We start from the raw sequence: 23,005 nt of genomic DNA, 5'->3' as shown, positions 1-23,005 counted from the left end.
TGATCAATTGATTTTTGGAAAAGATTCTAAGTAATGTAAGAGAGGAAAGAAAGTCTTTCAACAAATGGTTCTCCAGATACCAGATAAATATTTCAAAGTCAATTAAACTTTGACTTCTATCACAGTCATATTCAATACAAATAAGCAGGTAGTAAGATGGGCTATATATCACGGATCAGACTATAATGGCTGTAATCATGAAGCTATTTTTTTTAATTACTCAGATTTGTGACTTTACATTTGTGAGTGAGACCTATATCTCAAAAAATCTCAAGTCCTAACCCCTACTACTACTTATAAATGTTACCTTATTTGGAAATAGGGTCTTTTCATATACAATTAGTCCAGTTAAAATTAGGTCACACTAGAGTATGGTGGGCTCTAATCCAATGTGATCAGGATCCTTGTAAGATGAGAAGACAGAGCAGAGAGAGTCATATGAAGATGAAGGCAGAGACAGCAAAGGAATGTAGTGACTCCCAGCAACCCAGCAGTTAGAGGGGCATAGGAAAAAGACTGTCCTTCAGAACCACCTAGATTTCAGATTTCCAGCCTCCAGAACTGTGGAAGAACAAAGTTTTGTTCTTTAAAGCCACCAGTTGGAAGTACTTTGTTAGAGCAGATCTCTGAAACTCACATATTTAGATAGGCAGAAAATTTACACAGGATCAAAAAAAAAATCATAACAAAAACTATAAATATACAAATATTTTATAAATATATATATATATCATAACATTTTTGCTCATCAGAAAATCTCATTGAGAAAATGAACAGCCAAAGTACTAATGGCAACATAAACAAATAGCAAAACACGCATATCCAGCACAACAGAAATCCTCCAAATCTAAATTTTTTTTTAAATGAGCAAAAGCCTTGACAAGATACTTCATAAAAGAGCATATGTTAACAGAAATAAGTATATGGAAAGGTGTTCACCATCATTATTCATTAGGAAGCTGGAAATCAAAACCACAATGAGATACACTTCACATGCCACCAGAGTATCTGAAATCAAATGTTGGCGAGTAGAGTATACCTACCCCTCTGTCTATGAGACTGGCATTGTAAGATGGCATGCAGAGGTCCCCCTTAACCATGGGGACACATCCCAAGACCCCACTGAGTGCCTGAAACCACACATAGCACTGAATCCTACATATACTGTTTTTTTCCTAAGCATACATACCTATGACAGTTTAATTTACACATTAGGTACAGTAAGAGTTTAACAACTAATACTACCAGAAAAATTATAACAATATGCAGTAATAAAAGGTATGTGAATGTAGTCTCTCTTGAAATATCCTCTTCTACTATATATCTTTCCAAACTTAGCAGATGATTAATTTTTTTCTTTCCTTATCAAGGTGAGAACTGTTTACCTTTTCACTTAAAGGAAGTTCTTTACAGCTTATCTGCGGCATATCTAAATTGCTGACAGCACCACTTTTGTGCTTGTAGCTATTCTTTTTTTAATCTTTGTTATTTGTTTTTATTAGTTATACACGAGAGCAGAATGTATTAAGTAAATAAAAACTTCTAGAACAAAGCCCTGGGACACCACAACCGCCAATCTGATAAGACAAGTCTAAGGGAATAATGGGCAGCAGCTATACTGCAAGGAAAGGCTGGCAGGGGCTTATTTACACACTGAGCCCACAGAGCAGAATGACCCAAGATTTCATCCTGCTGCTCAGAATGCCATGTAATTTAAACCATGTAAGTTGTTTTGTTTTGTAATTTCCCACTTAATATTTCGGATGGTGGTTGAACATGGGTAACTGAAACAATGCCTAAGGGGTACTAGTGTTGAATTTCAGAGAACCAGTTTCTAGTGGATCATGAAAGCAAATACCTGCTCAATGAAGCAGCAATTTCATTCCCAAAGAAATAAAAGCATGTATTCCTAAAAAGAGTTCTTATATTCATAGATGCTTCATTCCATTCGAAAGAGCCCAACAGGAAGCAACCTGTGTCAATTTCCTAGAGCCACCATAGCCAAGTACCATGGACTGGGAGCCATCCACAATAGAGATTCATTTCCTCATGATTTTGAAGGCTCTAAGTTTAAGACCAAGAGGACAGTGCCTGAGGAATCTGAGGGCCCCTCTCCTTGACTTGCAGATGGTGTCTCCTCCCCAAGTGTCTACATAGCCTTGTCCTTTGTGTATGTGTCCAAAGTCACTCTTATTAGAACAGTCAATATTGGATGAGGCCCCACCTGGATGACTTCATTTTAACTTCCCTCTTTAAAGACCCTATCTCCAAATGCAGTCGAATTCTGAGGTACTGGAAATTTGAACTTCAACATATAAATTTGTGCAGGGTAGGGGGGTGCAAAACTCAGCCTCCAACATAACACAAATAATCACCAATTTCAGAGTGTGAAAACAAATCGTGGTGTGGTTATTGTGATGATTAAAATTTGTGTGTTAAAATTTGCATTTGTTCAAACACTAGGCCAGGTGTTGCTTGTGGGAATATTTTACAGATGTGATTAACATTTGTATTCAGTTGACTTTGAATAAAGTAGACTCTCCTCCATAATGCGTGTGAGCTTCATCTAATCAGAGAAAAACCTGAGGGTTCCTAGAAGAGGAGGGATTCTCCCTTAAGACTGTAATGTAGAGATTCCAGCCCACCTTCCCTACAGACTGCTTCATCCATTCTCACCTGAGTCCTGTGCATTTCAGGTTTGCCAGACCCCAAAATCACCTGGGCCACTTCCTTAAGCAAAGTCCTATTGCTTCTATTTCTCTAGAAAACCCTGAATGATATAGTCACACAGTGGAAAATTATGCAGTCATTAGAAGGAACAAAATGCTCCTCTATTCAATATGGATAAATCTCAGAAATGCTATATTTAGGGGGTCAGAGCCAATTACAAGAGAATGCATACTGTATCATTCCATTTATGGAAGTTCAAAAATCAGACAAAATTAATCTATGATGATAATAAGAAAATTAGTATGTCTGTCTGGGGTAGGTGAGCAGGAAAGGATGAAAACAGGAGGAAAACAGGAGGAAACTTTCTGGAGTAATGGAATAGTGCTCTGTCTAGCTTTGAGTGGTGGGGACATGAGCATGTACCTTTTCAAAACTAAGAACTGAATGTTCTTTATCTATGCATTTCATTCTGTGTAAATTGTATCTTTAAAAAAACCATGTCTGAGCAATTACATAGTCCTCCCCAAATTCAATTATGTATATATGTATAAATTTATTTTAAATATGAATTTTCTAAAACTAGGGTTTTTACTTTATTCATAATTGACTTACATCAGCTCTTACTCCCTAAGTAGTGTCTGCATGCCTGCCCCTGACCAGCTTTCAGAGAACTCTTGAATCGTTAGCGGAAGCCACTAGGTTACACGGGCAGCATGGGAATACCCTCACTAAACATCCACCTTAAGTTTGATGATCAGTTCAACTTGACCACATTAAATGCCCATCAGTGGTTATATCATACAGGGAATTTGCTCTAGAATGAGAGTTATAATCAATCTCTTAATTATTTTAACAACGATCACAGTTAAAACTTAACACAGTAATGATATCCATACACTACTACATTTCATTAACTAATTAGTTCATGTAAATATCCATTTCCCCCTTGGATTTTGAATTCCTCACACACTAAAAGCATGGGTCTCCCAAAAGACTCAAGATGGTCTCCACATGTATGGTGTGGCAATTCAATTCACCTGTTTTGTTTGACTTTGCCCAGGAAAAAAGTTGACTCCCTCCCTCCCCCTTCAGTTATTCCATCTGATAATATTAAATAAATTCATCAGTTCGATCTTGGCTTTTTAGATGCATTTAATTCATTCTAATAATGTTTTCCTATGGAAAGGGATAGTGTTTATTTAAAAATAAAACTTTAAAAGGAAACGTATGTTTCTGGAGGAAGACAGGGAGATAGAGAATGAGAAAGGAGAAAAATACAGAGAAGGCAAAGAAGAGCAGGAGAAGAAAGAAGAGGTTCAGACATCGAACTTCAAGTGCACAAAATCAGGAATTTCAAGACTTCAGTTTTACCCTCTAAATTCTTGGGCATAACATTTATCTCTCTGAATGACTTAAAAATCGAAAGAAATCTTGCCTCTATTTTATTGATTCTACATGCAAAAAACTGCCCCAAATTAAGATTTTTACTTCAAGTTTCTGAACAAAGAAGACAATTACAAAAAAAAAAAAAAAAAAAAAATTCATCAGGTACTCACCTAGTGGAGGTCATTTCACTGTATTGAGTACATTTCAATAACATAAATATCTGGGTGTGTATGAAATTGAATGGAACGGATTTTTAAGGATTTGGGGGGAGAGGAGTACATAAGCAAATGACCCTTTCTCCCTAGGATCACACACCTCTTGCTACAAGAAAAATGAAAAATATTTTTGGTTTAAGTTATTATCACTCCCTCTGTTCAGCACATATTCCTCAAGCCCTGTGAAAGTGGTTAAGAGAAAATGAAATTATATACATCAGAAGAGTCAAGAGCCCAATGTAAAAACTGGGAAACAAAAATGGACGAGGTGAAGATCAGTCTAAAGAGGTTAAAAAAAGAAGAAGAAAAATAGGGTCTGAATTCATATACAGAGCTACTGCAACCATGATACACAGCCTCAGTGTTTCTACTCTTGTGCTGAATAATGTAAGAACTTTTAAAATAAAAACTCATCAAATATCTGATTGTCACATTTGTCATAACAGTAAAAATGTGCATATAACTATATATCATACAGAGGCAGGTAATAAAATATAGAAAATATACATTATACTGCTACATGTTGAAAAACACAATGCATAATTGTGGAAAGGAGATAGAAATGATGGGGGAGGGGTCAAATGAGAAGACTGGAGAGAGGGGCCTTTGGAAAAGGCAGCATTTGAGCAAAGACCTGAGAGATGAGGAAAGACACCTTGTCAATATTTGGAGGAACAGCAGGGCAGGTAGAAGGAGCAAGGTAAGCAGCAGCTCCAGAGTAAAGAAGTCTGGTGTGTTTCAGAAACAGGCAGGCAAGCAGAGTGCGTGGAAGAGAGAGCCAGGGGAAGGACAGGAGACTAAGTCAGAGATGGAAGGCGCGCCAGGTCTTCAAGCCCTGGTGAGGGCCTTGTCTTTACTGCCAGAGAGGTGAGACACCATCAGACAGTTGTTGACGGAAGTGGAATGATCAGTTCATGGTGGAATTATCGAGCCTGGTGTGACACAGGATCACTGGAGAAGCAGCGAACAGACAGGAAGCTATCTTGAAATAGGCCAGAGATGACAGTGGCTTGGACCAGGTTGGTGGTGGTGAATGTCGTGAGAAGGGTTTGGATTTTCCACTCACATTGTCCACATAGGAGAAAATCTGGAAAAGTTTTAAAACGCTTTCTAAGAAAAGAGGGGAAATAATCATGAAGAGCTAAGTGGCATTAATGAGGTTATATATTTAAGACAGGCTTAGAAAAAGCAAATTAAATAAGGTGAGAGAAGTGTGCGTGATTAAGAGTATTATTTGAATAAAAATAGTAAATGCTGGTATCCATCGTGTTCCTTACATGCCAGGCACCAGGAAAAATACTTTGTGTGCCTTAGGAGGAAACCAAACAAAGAACAGCTGAGAAGGGCCATGGCTGGACCTCATTTTGACGTGACTTCTATCGGAACCCAGTTTAAAACCCACCAGTTTAAAATTCCGATTCCGATTCCCCACCTGAGTAGAAGGATAGAGAGGACATTCTAAATGGGTGAGTCCGTGAGAGGGAAGGTAAGGGAGTCCCCTGGCTTGATGTGAGCAGGAGAATGGCTGGTCAAGGTTCCGCAAAGAGGAAGGAACCCAGTGGAGACTGGAAAGTGCAAGCTGATTCTAGAAGTCCTCCAGAGCTTCATTGAAGTCAGAGAGACTGGGGATCTAAGATGCACTGGTCACTGGGAACAAACTGAGATAGAAGTAACAGAAATATAGCAAGCATAAGGAACTGAACAGACACTTCACAGAAAAAGAAATATAATCAATCAACAAATATATAAAAACATTCAACATCTCTAGCAATTTGAGAAATGCAAATCAAAACTACGCTGAGTCCATCTCACTTCAGTCAGAATGGCAATGATCAAGAATACAAGCAACAATAAATGTCGGTGAGGATGTGGGGAAAAACATATACATTGCTGGTGGGACTATAAATTGGTGCAGTCACTCTGGAAAGCAGTATGGAGATTCCTCAGAAAACTTGAAATGGAACCACCACTTAACCCAGCTATCCCACTCCTCAATTTATACCCAAAGAACTTAAAATCAGCATACTATAGTGACAGAGCCATATCAATGGTTATAACAGCTCAACTCACAATAGCTAAACTCTGGAACCAACCTAAATGCCCTTCAACAGATGAATGGATAAAGAAAATGTGGTATATATACACAATAGAATATTATTCAGCCTTGAAGAAGAATGAAATTATGGCATTTGCAGGTAAATGGATGGAGCTGGAGACTATCATGCTAAGTGAAATAAGCCAATCTCAAAAAATCAAAGGCCGAATGTTTTCACTGATATGCGAATACTAACTGAAAATAGTGTGGTAGGGGGGTGCTAGGGAAGAATAGAGGTACTTTGGATTAAACAGAGAGGAGTAAAGGGAGGGGAGTGGGTGTGGGAGTAGAAAGGAGAATAGAATGAATCGGACATTATTACTCTGTGTTCATATATGATTATATGACCGGTGTAACTCTATATCATGTACAACCAGAAGAATGAGAAGTTAAACTCCATTTACATATGATGTGTCAAAGTGCATTCTACTGTTATGTATAACTAATTAAAACAAATTTCTAAAAAAGAAATCTAGCAAGGATAATAGTCAGAAACAAATGCAATAATTAATATGTGAGGTAAAGTTGGTCAAAGAGGAATTGAAAGGAAAAGATCAACTTTGGCAATATTTCCTAGGGGAAATTTTTATTTTCAAAATCCAGCACAGAATTTAGTTCTGAGCTGTTTAAAAAAAATATGCAGAGAGAGTTAGAATCTAGTCCATGTCCACAATTAGTTGTGAGTTTAGGCAGATTATTTATTTGGGAAATTTCTTCATCCATAAATAAGATTGTATTAGATTACCTAAATTTTTCCTTCCTTCTCTTCTACTATGATTAAAATGTGCTTACTTGATTTAAAACTCCAGCTTACAAGTGAGAGCCTTTAGCATCTATGTATTTCAAGACATGAAGATTAAATATCATCCGCATTGTGTGGTACTGTTTGGAACTGAGATGCTCAAAAGTATTCTCTGAATTAAATTGAGAGAGGAAATCATCAAAGAAACAGAATGAATTCCAGTCCCATGCCTATTGCTGAAAAGACCGAATACCAAAAAGAAAATTGTTCAATATAGGTCTTTATAGTTTATGGTCTAACTTCTCAGCGGGGCCTAATCCAAGTGCGGCCCTTGGACTGGAGTGTCAGCACCTGAGGGGCCTCTTTCAACAGGTCAGGCTCAGATGCTCAGCCAGACTTCCTGAACCAGATCTCAGAAGGTGGGGCCCAGAAACCTGTGTTTTTAACAACCCCCTGGTGACTCCTAGAAATACTGAAGTGTGAGAAGTACTCTAAGTTACACTCACAACAAACATAATTAAGCTACTGCACAAAACGGGAGCCTATACTTAGAATTACTGGCTTTGATTGGTATTTATAAATTAAAAAATCATGAAATAATATATATGTAAAATATAATAATGTGATATGGATACATATATGCACTTGTATATGTGGGTATAAAGTCACCCCAGTCATTCTTTCAAGTCAGAAGTCAAACCTTTCAAGTCAAAACCTTAGGGTAGCAAAGATACTCCTAGGATATAGATATATTATTCTAAAACTTTCCAAACATTCCTAACTATTCTTTAAGTACATCTGCAAAAAGCAAAAGACTGATTGAGAAGGCCTTGATCCTTATCGCTTTCCAAGGAAGTGATCAAAGTGAAATGACATAAACAAGCTTTGTTTGCTTGCTTGCCTGGTTTTTTTTTAATCCAAAATCAGTATAATGGCTTTTATTTTATTTCTGTATCTTGCTGATAAGAGTAATGAAGTGAAGGTCTCAGGAACTGACAGATACTACTGGGTCTAAATCTATTCTGCTTTGTAACCTCAAATATTTCTCCTAATCTCTCCGAGTCTCGGTTTCCTTATCTCATTCCTCAAAGTTCTTATCTGAGAATCAACTAAGATGCTAGGATAATAGCTTGGTGTTTGCGCAAATGAAGTACTCAACTAAGGTTTGGTCCCTTCTTCTATCTCTAATTTGTCAGTAGTATTTCTGGAGCCCTCTCTCAAACCCTAGAACTAGCATGAAAAAATAGCTTCTCCTCCACCCCATCCATGGTGTGATGCATTGAGGAAATAATGGTTTGGGAAAGTGCATACATCAAGGTCTCTAATCCTGGATTTCAAGCTTTTTCTCCCACAGAACCCCCCACAGGGAGAAGGAAGAGAAACAATTTCCATAGCTGAGATTCAATTTCAGCTGAATTCACTTCAGAGGCTATAGAAGATAGGCCTACTTCTCAGAGAAACACTGTGGATGAGGCAGGGGAGAAGGTGGATTTCCATTGCTCATAGGCTTTCAATAAAAAGGCATGAAGGAGCCAGGTGCAGTGGCACAGACCTGTGATTCCTGCTACCCGAGAGGCTGAGGCAGGAGCATCTCAAGTTTGAGGCCGGCCTGGGCAACTTAGTGAGATACTGATTCAAAATGTAAAAAGCTAGGAATGTAATTCAATGGTAGAGCATCCCTGAGTTCAACCCCCAGTAAAATGAAGGGGAAAAAACAGGAAGGCATGAAGGGGAAGAAAGGCAGAACTAGCTCCATTTTAGTTTTAAATTAAATGAAATTAAAAAGTAGAACTGTACACATTTCTCCCTAGTCATTAAGATACAGGTATGTAAGTATTATCAAATAAGTGCTATCTAATTTTAAATTGCTCCAAGTTATAGAAAAAGTAAGGGTTTGGGGGGATTTTTTTGATACTTATCCTTAAAAATCTGAAGACACCATGTTAGTATTATTTGGGAAAAACTGGAATGGAATCAAGCAACACAATCAAGAAGTCTCTTGTTTTTTAATTGACTGCAAAGGCTGCTGATAGTGTGAGGTGAGCCACTGGCTGCTCTTCATCACATCACTGGCCCTGACTCACAGGTGGGCAGGTGGGTCGGCCCTCAGGGCTGCTTCAGGCCCTTCTTGGATGGAGAAGGATCACACACTCCACGCCAAACCAACCCCGCAATCTTCTTCTCTACCTGGTCCTTTCCTCCTCATCTCAACCCAGAACCATTGATTCGAGTTGATTCACTATCATTAAAGAGCATACTTTGAGTATTTGGCTTCATTACCAATAATTAATTCACTTTGGCGTATGCTTACCAGTACAAAGTAAAATATATGCTTCATGAACTCATAAATGACTCCAAATGTTAATCAGGTTTGGTCAGAGTAATGTGAGTTAATGATATTGGGCAACAGTTTGTCCGCTTACAGAGATTCCCAAAGACATTCCTGGTTCTAAGAACAGAAGAGTTTATTATTCCAGCCTGTTATCACCTTGGAAACCAAAGAAATTTATTAGATTGTCCTTTATAAATACTTTTAGTAATCACCATGCTAAGATTTATTCCCTTTGTGAGAAAGATTCTTGCTGATTCACATAATGTGCCAGGTTGATTCTGGTCAGTGATTGTGAAATATTGCTATTACTTACATTAATTAAATAATGATTAACAAAATGGCTAGATACAGCGTAAGAGAAGGGATGTAGCTGTTTTTATAGGGCTCAAAACCCAAAGACTGTCTATAGATAGATACAGATACATGTTCATATAGATGTAGATATACACATGCATATTTGCCTCTGTAAAGGACTCATATTTTATTGTCACTAATCCTGTCCACCACAAGTGTCTAAAGTTGTGCTTTTACTCAAATATACAAATAAAATAATTTTAAAGCAATCAAAAAGGAACTGCATTTGTATATAAACTCCTGTTATGTAGTTGGGTTTCATGTCAGGTGCTTTTTATATGTTTCTATACTTTTTTTATATTACATTTTATTTGTTACATCCTTTTAAATCCTTTCTGACTAACCCTACATCAGAGGTCATCTACAGGTACTGTGTCACCAATTCAACTTTCTATGGAAGGAAAGGCACCCAAATCAACAGGTCCAGGTAGAAACATCCTATGTTTAAGGACAAAGAAACCAGCTCACATATTCTGCCTTTATAATATGTACTTGAAACCAAGTCTGTGTTTTAAGACTGAGGGTGATAAAACTACCCCGTGATGTGATGGTGAAGGTTAAGAGAGATGAAATGTGAAAGTAGCTGACAAGTCAGACTAACTCAAGGTCCCTCTGCTTCCTCTAAATTCTCCTCCCTCCCACAGGTTTCTCTCCTGTCTTCATATTCCCCTTCTATTGGATAACTACGTAAGTAATTAGAAAATATCAAAGTTGAAAGCAGCTTGGTTGACCATCAAGTTACCTTGTTTAACAAAAGAGGAGAGTAATATACAAGGTGTTTAAAAAGATAAACACAGCTGAGCAATGGCAAATACATTAAAATATAATCCCAAGTACCATGCCGCTTCCCTTTTACCTAGCTAAGGTGTAGAGCTAAACTTAAAATGAATTCACTGCCCATCCTCCACACTCCTGCGCATTCTAAAATTAATCAAGAGTTCTTCACACCCATGTATTTAGGCTAGATGATGATGGTATCGCTACTTGTACCTCAAAAATGTGTGTAATGGCAACCTGGAAACAGTATCCATGTGCCTATTTAAAGGCTGAAGCTGCTGTTTCCTGTTTGGGGAAACCAAGTTTCAACCATCTCAGAATATCCATGCAAAGTCTGAAGTCAGTGAAGGAATTAGAGGAGAATAGAGACTTCTTTTCCCTCCTACTTTCTCTTTTTACTTGCTTTCATTTAAAATTGGATTAAAAGGGGGCCTGGATGAGGCTGATCTATCACATTTCTCCTCAGACTCCTTGAAATTCAAGGCTCATGAATAGATGCATAGCAATCATATGTCAATGGATTCATTGGTTGTGGGACTATTAATTTCTCCAGTTCCCAGCACCCTCCCTCCATTCCTTCATTCTTTCTGGAAACATTCATCCGATGCAGCATTCCCTGAGTACCTACAGTCTTCCAGGTCTCATGCTAGAGATGATGAAGAAATAAACAACAAGCAGTCCCTGCCTTGGAAGAACTCCAAGTCTAGAATAGAATATGGGTAATAGGACCAAAGAACTATAAAAGTTGCAATGGAGATGTTTACTTTCCAAGAGGCATTTGCTTTACTTATAACCCTCTACCTCTCCCATTGCTGTAAAAGAACTCCGAGCATTAAAAAGAAAAAAAGTGCAGCTGTCAGTAATGATTAACACGATGGCTAGACATGGTGCATGAGAACGGATATAGGTGGTTCGTGGGTTGTGTGGGACACGCATGTTGAACCAGTCTGCAGACGCTTTGCCCAAAACTTCCTTTTGTCGAGAGCAGCTATAAATGAGCCTTAAGCGGAAGCCTTTGCTTCCGGAATAAGACTGACTAACCAGTGAAGCTGTATATTACTCATTTCAGTAATTGTTTGCTTTTCTTGAGGCAACATATAAGACTTGGACAAAATACGACAAAGGAACTTAGGTCAACCACATTAATTAGGACATTTCTGTTGAATATTTTGGGGGTTCTATCAGTTAAAATGTAAAACAAGAGTCAAAGTCAAATCACGCTAGGCTTAAACGAACAGGATCTCTCAGAATGTGAAATCAAACATAAAATCATATGACTGAGGGAAATTGATTTAGCAATTTGGGTTTTAAATTAAATTCCTTAAATGATTTTAAATGAAATTATAATGCAATTACCTCCTATTTGCATAGCACTGTTTCAGAGGCTGTTGAGATTAAAAAAAAAAAAAAAAAAAGGAGAGAAAATATGCTCCTGATCCTTAAGAATTGTCCATCCAGTTGGGGAAGATATCTTCAAACCTGTGAAAAAAAGAACTAGCAGCCCACCAGTGGTTGCCCAAAGACTTGTGTTGATTATCAGAGATGTGAGCTGTTAGTTAACAGTAACTATGAGTTAGAACAATCCAGAAAGCAATTGTACTTGATGTGATGAAGGGAAGAATTTGTATAAATAGAAGAACAAGGGGTATATAAGGAAGAAAGTAGATAGAGCAAAGGCATAGGGGTAGGGAAGCTTTAGGGTTTTTAGGAAACAGGAATAAGACACATTTGGCAATAGCAGAGGTTCCCTGGGAGAAGAGAGAAGACTGTCACTGGGAATGAGAGGTAACTCTGACTAGCAAGAACAGGAATGCAAAGCCCAGGAGTTCAGACTGCCACCAATAGTTAATGTTCAGCTGTTGGATAGTTGTCATCAGCAGAGAGATGTAAACCTGGAAGTTGTGTGCAAGGGCAAGACTAGGATCAGAGTTTGGACAAGATAGTTGGGAACAGTAAGGGTTCCACTGGACTAATAGCTAAGCATTTCTTCAAGTAAATATATTCTTTACATAGGGTGCTGCATGTTTCAAATAGATGTTTGATATTTTCATAAAGTTTGAAGAAACTTTCTATTTGTTGTAGATTATACCTCACTTTACCTTTAAAATGGATATATTATGCTGACTCACTACAACACTTTCAGTACTTTGGAACTTTCTAATTTCCAAGTTCAATATTGTTCCCCACTTTTCAGAATTCATGTTTTCCTATTTCCTTTTGTAATTTCTTACAGTGTTCAAATCCTTGAAATGGGTCTGAAAATGCAGATTTAAAAAAAAAAAACACTTTCCCAGTAACAGTGCTAACTTCTATTATTCATTTTTAGGATTTCAGTACACTGAGCTTCCTGTCCATGTGAAACCTAACCATGACTTTGAGTGACTGGTTTTAGAGTTGGTGGTGTGGCCTTTTGCACATTGTGCTACTTCTATGTGCTGTCACCAAATACTAAATCAGGGTGGGTCAATGTCAGTGAGGATGCATTTAATTTTCATATTTGGATATTGCCTCTTTGGGTTGGAGTAAGACCAAGATTCATCTTGACCATTTTTAAAAAGGTACAATTGGAAAACTGAGTGATCTAACCCTTCACTTAGACTTATTACATACAGATTATGGTTACAGAAATAAGTAACCCAGGTAGCTGTCTGACTGGTTCACCAAGTAAGTAGAATACAATTAAGGTTGATCAAACTTTACCTTTAAACGAGTCAATTTTATCGCTCTGGAATGGTTGCCAATAGTCAGAAACCAGCTGAGGCCACGCACCAGTTTTCAAATTTGTATTATCACTGTCCATAGGGTCACCAAGGTTAAGGTTCAATATAAGGGTGTCTTGCCTTTTTTGACATTGTCCTGAATTTATAAGCTGACTCTCAGTTTACCTATTCAGTTCTTATTCTTATCTAATAAAAAAGTAGGTAAGTGGCAAACAATACTTCTTGGATTCAATATTAAATTATGTGACCTTATCTATTACATATCCACAGTGCATTTGTTAGACTATAAATTTCTTTAACGTTGAACTATCTGAAAAGAAATGAAATCTATAAGTAATACAGCTCTGTGATTTGTAGTATTAATTTGCCAACCTTTCGAACCAAAATTGAAACTACTTTAATGAATCAGAAGACCTTGCAAGGAAGATGCTTACCTATCTCCTCATGCCCAGGGCCAAACAAAACTTTTTCTAAAAAATAAAGTTTGCAAAACAAAACTAAAGAGAAAGACCAAATGCAGACTTTGTTTAGTATTTTTAGCATTTTAATGAAGAATTCTTAATTAAAGTCATAGAAATATACAAACATTATCATAATTAGAAACTTTAATTTGCCAAGAGACTGTCATAAACAGTCTATAAGACTATTCTAAGTTTCAAAACTAACCTATATGCAATATTATATGCCTAAAATACTGTGATAAACAAGCAGCAATTCCATCTGAATAGTGTTCTGCCATCTGTGGGGAATAATTGATGGTTTTTTTGCGCACACACACACACACACACCGGAGATGAATATGAGAAAACCAAACCGCTACTTAAAGTATAGACCTATTGCAAAGCCTAAAGGAGAGTCAGTGGGGAGGGATTCATACTGAGTGAAGAGGTGACTAGGCAGGCAGCTACCTGAACTATTTCTCTGCACAACACCCTATCAGTCTTTTAGATCTCACTTTCATCTGCTCCTTAAACAGTAATACCTATCTCACCAACACAGTTACCAAATAAAAGAATATCAAAATAAATCGTGAAACAGTGAATTTCAATGTCTTCTTTTTTCAATAATCAGTATTTTGAAAATTCTACCCACGAAAACATAGGGATTTCAGAATGGGTCATTCATTGCTTTGTTTATTAAATGTTTGCCAAAATTGATAAAATACTAGGAATGGTATCAGACACTAAATGGCACTGGTGATTAAACAAAGTCCTTGCCAACATGGAAACAGCAGAGAGATAATAAATGAATGAGTGTGTGAATACAAACATATATGTAATATGTGTGTATATATACATGTGTATGCTATATATGTGAGTATATGCATTTACAAAACTTCTTATGAATTTTGTAAACTTTATATGCTATAATAGGTATTACAAAAAAGGTTGAGTGGGAAGAGGCTCTTCGTTAAAGAGCTTAGAGAAGTTAAGCCTAGTCTCTTGAGAAGTAACATTTACAGTAATATCAGAAGGATAGGAAAAAATGAATTAAGATATGGGGTAGAGTGGGGATAACTGTGATTGGGTGGCTTTGCACTGAGGAGCAATTTGAACTTTACCACTTAAAAAGAAATATTCAGCTGCACAAACAACCTAGGAAACAAAATTAAATCATGCCCTATAATTTTCTTTGCTTTTACTCTCTAAGCATCAATAATCGTTCAATAAATGTTTGTTGAACTCTTGCTAACAACTTTGGTGGTTTTCAAACTATAGTCAAGATCCCCAACTTACAAAAAAAAATTGTTCTTGGGCCCCATCTTGGAATTACAAAATTATAGCATCTTGGGGAGGGACCTAGAATATGCTTTGTATCATTTGGGTGAGCAATAAAATGTGAAAAATGCTAGATTAGGCACTAATATAGGCATCACATGCAAGATCAGCCAAGCTCACGTTCCCTGATGAGGAACTCACAATATAGTCTAGGTAATAAGACATGTATACTTGCAAATATAATTGACATAGTATCCTGTTAGGACTTAAACCAAAATAGACATAACCCACAAATGACTGAGATATTCAGGTAGAGATCAAGGGAAATACTGGTTTCTGAGCTATGCAACGAGATACCCTCCTATGGTGCATCATGTAAAGCAGAAAAGAAGCTGAAAGCCTGTGAATCTTACGAGAACTATGAAGGAGCACTAGTCAGGACACTAAGCTCAGAGACCAAGTGCCATTTCAGAAGATGTAAGCATTATTAGGAACATCTATTCAGCAGAGTCCTGCCCAGCATCTTCAACTACAGGTGACCCAAGAAATGCAGAAGGAAAGATGCAAAACACAGCTGGACACAGTACAGGAATGCCATGATATATCACCATTACCCCTGGGGAAACTGAGGCAGGAAGGTGCCCTGAGCCATTGCAACCCATACTCCAGGAATCCCACCTCTCCTTGCGTTTTGTCCTCCCACCCCATCCAAAGGTAAATAAGCTTCCAGTGGTCAGAACTGCCCACCAGTGAAACAGTTCTGCCTGTGGAAAGGAAATAGGTTACAACTTGTATCAGAAATGCTTAGAATGAAACCACATCTATACAGAACAGTCCCTCTCCAACCCTGTTTGCCCAAATTGAGATACTTTCCTAAGCAAATTTCCGTACCTGATACCTAATTCTTCTTTCTTGTCTTAATCTCTAGGGTCAGAATGGACTAAGTGTGACTTGGATTTTATGATTTCCTAGACCTACAATGCCCTTTGCTAGTCCCTGTCTTGTTTAGTCTTGCTAGTCTTGACTTCAGTCTTCCAAATAATATTACCCTTCTGAGGATTATATCCTAAAGTCAATCAATATTAGCTAAAGGGCTATTGATAAGTGCAGACTTGAAGAGAAGACAATCTTCCCTATAGCCTTCTTTCTTTCTCTCTGTTTTTATTTTTGACCTTCTAACCCGATAGCCCAAAATTTTGATAAGTTTTCCTAAGGCAGGTCTCCAACTATCTCTTTGCAGATAATTATTCAAGAAAGCTTTTGGGTACTTAAGCCATTGGCTACTGCATCACTACCAGCATCCACCCAATTCAAATTAGTATGAATGAGTATTTCACTACAAAGTGACTTGAAATTCCACTTTGGAAAGGTTTTCAGTAACTGGTTTATTAGTTTATCAGGAAATCTTGCATATGCTCACTAAAGCCATCACTTACAATTTCACTGACTTTGCTTATGCTTCTCTAAATGTCAGGAATATCATTATGTCTCATCCTATCTGTTAAGGCCCAGCAGAAAGTATTCCGTTTTGGGCCTTTTCAATGGATGATTACTTGTTCCTGCCCTTGAGTCACAGCATTGTGTTTAGAGCCTCGTTTACAAGACAACATACTGGTGAGCTGTGTATGCATCCATCTACCTCTTAGATTATCAGATTATCACAGCAAAAGGACCAGACTTCAAATTCAGAGAGTTTGGGTTCCATCATTTATTTCCTATTTCATAACAAAATTACTTAACCACTCATGGTTTTTGTCTCCAGCAAACTGCATCAGTAGCATAGACTAGACACATCTGTGTCTTTCCACAGTGTCAGAAGTTTTTGAACACCAATAAGTTCACAAGCCTTATCATTTTCATCTGCTCTACTGGCACTCTTGGTTTCACTTGGTGGTCAAGACCGTGCCAAACACAAGTTCTTTTACTTCCTTCCAATCTTGATTTCTATTACCTGTAACACTCAAATCACACCTCACACCTCACACAATGATATATAGGTCACAGAAAGGGAAAATGGGTTAAGGTGACCATAGGATTTAAAGAGGCCTTAGGGAAAGCAAAGACTGGAAGCTGAAAAAAAAAATATGGAGAATCACAGAAAGTGGCCAGATGGGGATTAACCAACACGCAGAGCCATGAAGGTAAGGGTTCCAAAGGCAGGGATTTCGAAGTGGGCCTTGCATCACGCGGGAAAACTCCCGCTGGCTGAAGCCCAAGGACAGATTTCTCACTGGCAATTTTTCTATGAGTCTGACCAGCTTGGTCTTCCTGCTGTGCACCATCTGGGGATTCTCCTCCTTTTACAGGTCATTTTATGTGATTGATACACTCATATGTCTGGTGTTTGATATGATTAATATGTGCATGTCTCCACGTGCTTCTCAGTTAATTTGATAAATTTATTTTTTTATTGACCCATATAAGTTGTCATTTGTGTCTTGTGCTGGGCAGATGGTAGTCATTTACTTGTACAAGAAAGATATAGAGTCATTCTACCTTGGTACTGGTACTCAAAATGGTGTAACTCATGGCAAACTGGTGCTTTAAAAAATGGAATAACACAGGGATAAGCATAGCGGAAAGCTGCTGTTCTGTACACCATGGAATAACTCAGAGTAGGGCATAGCCTGCTTTCCACAGTTTTCAAAATATTTTTTCTATTTGATGTCATTACTAAAATCTATTTAATGGGTTTGTTGGGACTATTAAGTGTGAGGGCTTATTTTTTAAAAGGCCTCACACAGTGTTGAACACAGAATACATGCTCAAAATCAGAAAGACCAATGTACACTGGAATAAGCTTCTGGCAGCACTTATGCATGCAGCACAAACAGCGGCTATTTTTACCATACACTAAAAAAGAGTTCTCATTTCTTGAAAATTCCAACCAAGAAGAAAAAGGGGTGGGGTGTTTTGGTTCTGCCTTCAGAGCCTTAAGTGGTATCAGATAGAAACACTTTAGGAACTATAAACTCTAAAATCCATGTGAAAAGTTCTACCCACTCCCAACTAAAATAGAGGATTTTCCCAGTTCTTCCTCCTTTTGTTTCCAGTCAGCTAGTGAAGAGGTGCTGGTAAAAACTGCGGTTTCCCTTAATACAACCTTGTTGACCTTCTGCCCTTTTCAAAGGTGTTTCCCTCTTCCATATTTGAAGAACTTCAGTGCTTAATTTTTCCTACTGAGTAAGCAGTGACTGTGTGGGCAAGCTGCTAACTGAAATACCAAGAAAGAAGAGGAGGGTACATGAACTTTCCCTGGGAAATACTATTTGCATCATTAATGTACCTGGAATATTTTTGAGACAATTAGACACTAATCCTTCCCTGTTAGAGAAATTGCTACTTCTGAAACAATAGACCCCAAACAACAAACGCATAGCTGGAAAAAAACATTAGCAAGTGGGCAAATAACATTTGAAGCAGAACATTATTATGGAAAGATAAATTTTGTTTGCAAAAATTGCCTCATAGTTTCCAACACATACATCACAGAGTGAGCAATGAAATAGGTTTGATGCTGTGAAAATAGTCTAAATTCTAAATTTTGAGCAATGATAGAAAAGAAGCTCTCACATATAATTTTTTTAAAAGAAATTCACAAATTACTAAGATCACAGAATTTTGACTGTTGAGAAAGAAAAGCATTTACAGGTGATAGAAAATCAAGATGAAGTTAGAAAAAGTTCTTTCAGAGACATAAATGTGTGACCACACTTGGCTAATGATCTTCGGAGGACCCTCATGTTTCAAATTCCAGTGGCTAAATATAACTCCCTTTCTTTCTTGATCTATCAGATTCATTGAGCACATACAGACCACCTTCTTATGAAGATGGCTTCTTTGCTCCTAGGTTCCCAGAGATCTCCTCCTCCAGCCTTGCCCTTCTGTGCTTGCCCTGCCCCCACCCTATTCTTTGCTGGTTCCTCCCCTTCGTCCCAATCTCTTAATATTGAAGTTCTTCTCCATCTGCATCTACTTCATAGGTGCACTCACCAAGTCCTGTTTATGGGTGAATGTCTTCCGAATTTGTATCTCCAGTCCTCACCTCTCTCCTAAAATTTAGACTCCTGGAACCAACTCTCTGTTCAGTATCTCCCATGGATATCCAATGGGCTTTGTAAATTTAACATTTCTCAGACTGAATTCTTTTTTTTTTTTTTTTTTTTTTTTAGTATGCTACACTTCATTTTGAAAGGTCATTACAGTACCATATGCAAAATCCAGCAAGGGCAGATGACGGGATGGCTGGTCCTGAAGTTGCCGAGAACGCACCCACGTGGGGGCCACGGGCAGGCCTGCAGCTGCTGCTGGCTCACTGCCCCGCCCCAGGCCAGGCAGCGGGCTCCCCTAGTGCTGAGCCCTGGGGTCTGGGGGACGGCCGAGGCAGGTGCCGAGCCCAGGGTTTTCAGAGGCTGAACCGTTCTGGGAAAGCTCGGTGCTCCGGAGGCGGAGGGGGGGTGGAGGGTCCCTTCAGTCCCAGGAGGCCGAGGCAAGGGGAGGGCAGCAGCGCTTCCACCCTCAAGTGAAGGCACAGGGAGGAGCGGACACTGCAGGCGTGGCTCGTTCCTGTACAGACGCCCGAGGAGCCAGGCCCCCTCAGGAGAGGGTCCTCTTGGTCAAGTCTGAGGCCAGCCCCAGTGAGCTGCCTGGGCCTGCTCAGGCCTGAGGGCGGCTGGGCTGTTCAGTGTAGTGAATGCAGAGCCGCCTGAGCGCTGGGCCAGCCCAAGTGCAGACCCCCTGGTCAGTGGGTCCTCGGCCAGCAGTCTGGCAGGCCACTGGAGGTCTGGGCTCACAAACAGGAAGCATCCCAGCACCGCCCTCGCTCAGCTCAGGAGGGCACATCAGGCAGGAGGCGATTCCAGCTGCTGTCCCAGGGGTCAGTGTGGACAGCTGTCCTTTCTAATCACCAAACATCCCCTTCTGGTGTCTGTCTATACTGGTTTCTCAAGACCCTTAAAGAGGGTGAGCCTAGGCACGCTGGTCCTTTCTGAATTCCTGAACGACAAAGTTTCCAAAAACTCGTGTACGGTGACAGCGTGCCAATATGAGGTAGGTCTTAGGCTGGGGATGGGGACAAGTTCTTTTCTTGACGAGTCTTACCCTCCCTTCTGGATGCTTCTGGCACTGGAAGAAGGGCATGACCTGCTGGGGGTGGAGGGTGACCTTGCTGCCTAGGGTGGCTGGTGTCCACACCCAGCACAACTGGACAGTGCAGGCAGCCAGGCTGGGAGTGGGTGTGTGAGAAGGGGCTGCGACTCCGGCCCCAAGGCCCCTCCCGGCCTCCCTTAGGAGAAGAGCTCTTCACAGATCCTGCGTGTGTCCTCGGGCGCCGTCACGGTGTATCCCACGGTTCTCGGGTCGGCGAAGATCTCGTGGTCATTGCCGCCTGGCATGGTTTTGTCTCCAAAGAAATAAATGGTCTTATAACCGTCATTTTCCACATGTCTCAGGCAGTATCTCTTGTCCCATCCATCAGGAAAGACGTCAAAGCTGATCTGGCCTCCTATGGAAAACGAGAGGCCTCTGCCCGCAAACTCCTTCTGCAGATCTGCTACGAAGGTTTGTCTTATATTTTCTTTTTTGTCCAGCTCGTAGAATTCAATGCGTTCTTCCTGGCTGCAGCTTCTTCCAACAGGGGACACGTTCAGCATCCCATTTCGGAATTCAATGAAAGTACCCCTTTTCTTGGGAAGTTTAATTTTTGCAATGTAGCTCAGGCAGTAGTTGATCAAGTCTTGGATCAGGGGCTCACCCAGGTGACCTTGAATATTCTGTTTACACAATAGTTTCCCATCTTTGTTCGCTACCAAGCCATTTTCTGGAAACACATAATCATATTTCTCAACCACGTCATTTCCAAGTTGCTCCTGTACTTTCTCAAAGTCCGACCCGCCTACCACTCCAATTTTGATCTTCTGCCTCAATTTCTGTAGAAAGTCATCCATTTCTTTGGTAATTTTCTGCCGCGGGGCCGTCAGGGTCCCATCCACATCGAAGAGGCACAGCGCCGGGCCGGACGCCGCCATATCCGCAGTTTCCGAGCGCACTGGACAGGACACGCCGGCACCCGGGTCCGGCACCCGCGCCGCAGGGCACGCCTCAGACTGAATTCTTGATTCCTATTCACCTACCCAAGACTATTCTCTTCTGACAACCTTCGCCATGTTTATCAGCACCAATTTATTTACCTGTTGCTCTGCCCCAACGTCATCTTTGACTCCTTTCTTTCTCTCACATCTTACGTTAACTTCTTCAGCAACTCATGATCACTCTGTGTCCAGATTTTACTGGGATCTGACTGCGTAATACCACCTCCACTGTGTCTAGTGTCCTGGCCCTGGTCCCAGCACCACCAACTTCCCCCTGGATTGCATGTACCCTGAGATAATGTATAGTTTGCATCCTGATTTCTTTCAGGTCTCTGTTCAAATTTCATATGTTATGAGAGGGCTTCCCAAATATGCCATCATTACTCTCCAACATTGTCCTCTCCTTTTTTGTCTCTCATGACTTATGTATCACTGCCAGGAATTGTGTCATTTATTTATCTATTTGCTCCTTGTCCTTACCTCCATTACCTCTAGAATGTAAGTTTCATGAGGGTAGGAATTTGATCTGTTCGAGTCTCTTCTGTACTTCTAATGTCTAGAACAATTCCTAAAACATAATGGTAACTCATAAGTTACTAATTGATTATGCATAAGTTATTTGCTTAGGAAACGATTAAATACTCATAATGTGCATTTAATCCATTTCAATGAATTCTCTTGATTTTATACGGTCACCAGTTTAATCTCTAAGGATGTGACTGACACCAATGGACCCAGTTCTCTTGCTGTCATTTCTGTCTTTGTAAACAATACATCTCTCACATCTAAATGCAAATAGAACCTACATAAATAGTACCTAAACCTGGAAATTAACCAATTCCTGCTGAACTACAAATTAACAAAATATAAGCAATAAATTTGGAGGCATGCAGAGTCAAAGAGCTTGACTAAGCTGTAGTGTGAATGATCTTGTCCCCTCCAGACTTCCTGTTGAAACTTAATCACTGGAGCAGCGGTACTAGGGAATGGTTGAGTCCTAAGGGCTCCATTTCCCTCAATGGGATTGGACACCCACATGAGGACAGAGTTTCTGCCACATGAGGACAGAGTTTCTCCTTGCCAAGGAAACAAGATGCCACCTTGTAAATGGTGCTGGACAACTGAGTCTGCTAACTCCTTGATCTTGGACCTTCCAACCTCCAGATTTTTGAGAAATAAATTTCTACAGTTTACAAATTACTTAGTCTAAGGTACTCTGGTTTAGCAGTACAAATGGATTGAGACAGACTCCAAAGGAGACAAAGAAACCACACAAGGAAAAAGCAAAGTGCGTGCACATGTAGTCGTCAGCCTGAGATCACAAAACCGTGGTGGGAAAGAGCAAGTCCAAATCATCTGATGCACCCTCATGTGACCAAACTACACCGCTTCCACAAGAAGTAGAGAAACTGCCTGAGTATTTGTTGTTTCCCTCTGCAGTTTTCAGAAGATGGTTAGAGATCCACTCACTTGACCTTTCAGACTTCCCCACACACTTTAAATAGAAAATAGGTGTCCTAAAGGAAGTTATCCACAAATATTAAAGTAAACCTTCTGCTAGACTCCAGGAACTAGAAGGTGAAAACCACTGGTCGCTTTCACAAGAGCTCTTTGCCATGTACTTCTGACCAACCATCAGGAGTCCAGAGGGAAAACAAAAGCTCAGCTTCCACAACAAAATCCTGGGGATTTCTCAGGCACCATTTTCTCTCTCAAAGACCTTAAATGCAGTTAAAAGCTGGGCACATGCACAAATACAGACACACACAAATATACAGACACATGCTAACTCAGATATGTCACAAGGGGCTTTCAGGAGACACATGGGTCATTTAAGCATGCCCCCAGGTTTTTATCCCCCAATTGATTATTTTCATGCTTTGCAACAGAAAATTATACTGATATGT

General features: G+C 39.6%; 1 protein-coding gene across 1 annotated transcript; it reads right to left on the bottom strand.

Annotated features, from left to right (window-relative positions):
• Nucleotides 1-20,102: 20,102 nt before the first annotated feature.
• On the bottom strand, nt 20,103-21,077 carry LOC306641596 (phosphomannomutase 2). Its single transcript, XM_079106738.1, has one exon. The coding sequence runs from the start codon at nt 21,033-21,035 to the stop codon at nt 20,295-20,297; it is 741 nt and encodes a 246-aa protein (XP_078962864.1). The 5' UTR covers nt 21,036-21,077; the 3' UTR covers nt 20,103-20,294.
• Between the last annotated feature and the right edge of the window lie 1,928 nt (nt 21,078-23,005).

The sequence above is a fragment of the Sciurus vulgaris genome (genome assembly GCF_902686455.1).
Source record: "Sciurus vulgaris genome assembly, chromosome: 12".
NCBI classification, from domain to species: domain Eukaryota; kingdom Metazoa; phylum Chordata; class Mammalia; order Rodentia; family Sciuridae; genus Sciurus; species Sciurus vulgaris.
Note: the sequence above shows the minus strand (reverse complement) of the source record. Positions and strands in the feature narration are given on the sequence as shown.